Source organism: Hippocampus comes, unplaced genomic scaffold (genome assembly GCF_001891065.2).
Source record: "Hippocampus comes isolate QL1 unplaced genomic scaffold, H_comes_QL1_v1.1 scaffold158, whole genome shotgun sequence".
In the NCBI taxonomy this organism is placed as follows: Eukaryota; Metazoa; Chordata; class Actinopteri; order Syngnathiformes; family Syngnathidae; genus Hippocampus; species Hippocampus comes.
Genome location: NW_017805548.1, coordinates 3601762 through 3605400, shown reverse-complemented (window position 1 = coordinate 3605400; position 3639 = coordinate 3601762). Strand labels below are relative to the sequence as shown.

Genomic DNA, 3639 nt, shown 5'->3' with positions numbered 1-3639 from the left:
ATAGATAGATAGATAGATAGATCACCCTATAATTTACATTTTTAACTTGTTCAGTCAATTATTCTTTCTTTGTACAGTCAAACCTCAGTTTTTGAACGTCTCTGTTCTCGACCAAATCGGTTTTCGACCAAAAATTTCGAGTTTTTTTATGCCTCGCATTACGACCGAAATTCACTTGAAGCACACTTGAATGCGCCACTCGACTTCTCTGGACTTCCTTAAACGAGGAAGTGACGCTTCCTCGGATTGACGAAGAAGTGACACCTCCGTTGTGAGCAGACGTGTTCAATAAATTTTTTTTTTTTTAAGAGAGCGTCCATTGTGAGCAGACGTGTTCAAAGATTAAAAAAAAGAGCGTCTATTGTGAGCAGACGTGTTCAATAAAGATTTTTAAAAAAGCAGACGTCTTTTTTGAGATTGACGCAAATTGGACTGTTATTTCTGCATGGCACCAAAGAAAGCAAGTGGAAGTAGTAAAGCTGATGAGAAAAAAAGGAAAATAGTGCACAAAACTATTGAATTTAAGAAAGATTTGATAGTGAAATATGAATCAGGTGTGCATGTGTCTGTGTTGTTCGGCATGCCAAAATCATCAGTATCCTAAAAAAGAAAGACCATCATAAAGTCAGTGATGTGGCTAAAGGATCCCGTGTGTTTAGTGAACAAAGGCCACAAATATTAGAGGAAGTGGAGAAACGTTTGCCTATTTTCATAAATGAGAAACAGCTGGCAGGGGACAGTCTTCGCCAAGATACGATTTGTGGCAAATCAAGACAATTGTATGGAGATTTGATTTAAAAAAAAAAAAAAAAAAAAAGGATCCTAGCATTGCTCCTGGAGAGTTTGATTTTAAAGCAAGCAGAGGATGGTTTGAAAAGTTGAGGAAAAGAAGTGATTCGTCATGGGGAGGCAGCCAGTTCAGACAAGTAAGGTGCTGAAAAGTTTAAAGTTGAGTTTGAAAATCTCATCAAGGCCGAGAAATGTCTTCCCCAGCAAACTTTTAATGTGGACGAGACTGGACTTGTGTGGATAAAGTGGTTCAGAAAATGGATGGAGTGATGTTACCTCGTACTGTAGTGTCGGATTGCAGACAGAGCGTCCATAGTTACAGCCATTACTTTAGGGTTGATAAATTCAAGGTGTAAAAGAATGCAATCTACAATTGTCATTGATGAGTGAGAGAGAGAGAGAGAGGGAGGGAAAGAGAGAGAGAGAAAGAGATGTTCAATTTTTTGTGTTGCAATGTCAATGTTTATGTTAAAATTGGTAAAAATAAAACATACAAAATGTTTGTAGTTTGTTGTTACCTGCTCCCTTATTACACGTGTATACAGTTTATGGTGTAAAATAGTTGAAAAAATGCTTTTAAAAAAGTTATTTTCTGGACTTGAAACGGATTCAATTTTTTTACATTAATTCTAATGGGAAACATGGTTTCGGTCTTCGAACAATTTGGGTTTCGAACAGCCTTCTGGAACGGATTATAGTCGAAAACTGAGATTTGACTGTACCTTATGTGAAATTTTATTACACATGCATGTTAAATATTGTGAAAAAAACATTTTTATTTGACCCACACCATTAAATACATTAGCATAAAATATCAAGAGATCATTCTCATAATACTCCAATTGAAACGAGGTAACGACTGTTTCTTTGAAACAGGCGAAATAACATGTCTCAAGATGTCTGAAGACATTCAATGTCTTCAAGACAAAAAACTCACTGTGCAACACTGTGCTGCTCTGTCATGTCTAAAGAAAGTGGTGGCATCTTCTAATGTTGGACTTAAAGACGGCTTGATTTTGGTTATTCAGACATCTTAAGACATCTCGAGACACTTTGAAGAAGCTGTGTCCCCTTTGCAAAGTACTTCCATTCCGTTCGTAGTCATTTTGCAATAGTGTAAACACTGCATTTTGAATCACAGAAGCTGCTCAGAAAAAAAAGACATTAAAAAAGGTTTGTAGTGACCCAAAAATATGAAAGAATAAATAAAATCAATTAATCACACAGCCATAATTAAGATGAGACAACAGACTAAAAGTAAGCAAAAATTATCCATTGCTAAATGGAGTCATTTACAGTATATAATCCAAGAGACAACTGACAAATCCCCAAATTCAGTGAAACAATCAAACACATCTTTATGTTGTTATAATATGAGTTTATGATATACCTGAATTGTTTCAGCTCACTTATGTCTCCATAGGCAAGGTTTAGCGTTTCAGGACGACTGGCGTAGAAGTAGTCCTTGTATTCATCCCACCATACCTCCACAACACGAACATAATTCTGCAAACATGCACACACGTTATTTATATTTGGTTCAAGTAATTTGAACAAACAAAAACAATGTAGAAACAATTACCGTATTTTCCGCACTAAAAGGCGCACTGAATTATGAGGGGCACCTTCAATGAATGGCCGATTTTGTAATTTTTTTCATATATTGGACGCACTGGATTATAAAATGCAATCTACAATGCATTCACTCGATGGAGCTATGCTCCTTCTGTTGGACTCGAAAAGCGTTCCTGACTGTCTCCAAAAAACGTAAATTAACGATTACTTCAATGACACTACGAAAATTGAAAATAATGCATCAAAACAGAAACTCAAGCGAGGAAATCACAAAATAAATTCTATAGCCCCCCCCCCTTACAGAATTTATTTTGGCATTTCCTTGAGCGTAGCTCCAACAGAATGATCAGATGTTGTCTTGTTGTCTGTTTAAGAGGGAGGACATTTCATCTGTGTGGAATGTTGTACTTGACTTGACATGTCAGTAAAATGTAGGAGACTGGACTGTCTCAGAATTGTTTCTTTATTCCTTTGTTGTGTACTGTTTTCACAAACGAGTAAATCACAAAATAAATTCTGTAGGGGGGCTATAGAATTAATTTTGAGATTTCCTCGCTTGATTTTCTGTTTTGATACATTGTTTTCAATTTTCGTAGTTTCATTGAAAGAATCATTAATTTACGTTTTTTTTGGAGGTGGTCATGAACGCCTCTCGAGTCAAACAAAAGAAGAGAAGGCACAGAGGCGGACAAAGACGTACCCGTATTTGTTGAGACTGTGAAAACCATGAATAAAGTGTGCGGTTTAAAAAACAACACAACAGCTCTCCTTTTTTTGGAGCTGCAACAAAAAGTTATTTAATAAGGCAGCGACACAGTCATACATGGCAATTTTCCGCGGATCCGCGGAAATCCGCCGTTTTATTTCTTAAATTGATCATTTTTGTGAATCGTCTAAATCCGTTGAGAAAATTTTAGGGGCGGTCAGGTACCTTATCGTCGAGTTTTCACGAGCTCTCCCGAACAGTCTCTCCGTTTTCCGTTTGTAAACAGCCCTGCGATTGGACGTGTATGAAAGCTTCAACTAATCAGATCACTGAAGGCATTATTTGTTGCGGAAGTCTTAGCTCGATTATAAACGGCCCAGCGATTGGTTAACTACAAGCGATTGGACCAATCAAATTGCAGGTAACATATTGTTTTACCTGATTCATGGCGGCCTGTTCGTCTCGCAAATTCATTGTTCTGGGATCGTTTTGAGCGGAATTATGAAATTTTTGACGAAAGATCAGGAGTCTTTAATCCTAGAAATTGACTCAAATGTCAAGAATAAATT

The 3639-nt window shown here is 36.9% G+C and overlaps 1 protein-coding gene across 2 annotated transcripts in view; it reads right to left on the bottom strand.

Moving 5' to 3' along the window:
* The window catches only part of galnt7 (UDP-N-acetyl-alpha-D-galactosamine: polypeptide N-acetylgalactosaminyltransferase 7), a 64527-nt gene that overhangs the window by 16342 nt on the left and 44546 nt on the right, over positions 1–3639 (bottom strand). For both annotated transcript variants that reach the window (XM_019879756.1, XM_019879757.1), the window contains one exon: positions 2180–2295. In XM_019879756.1, coding sequence (XP_019735315.1) covers positions 2180–2295 — 116 coding nt within the window. The remainder of the gene's footprint in view (positions 1–2179; positions 2296–3639) is intronic.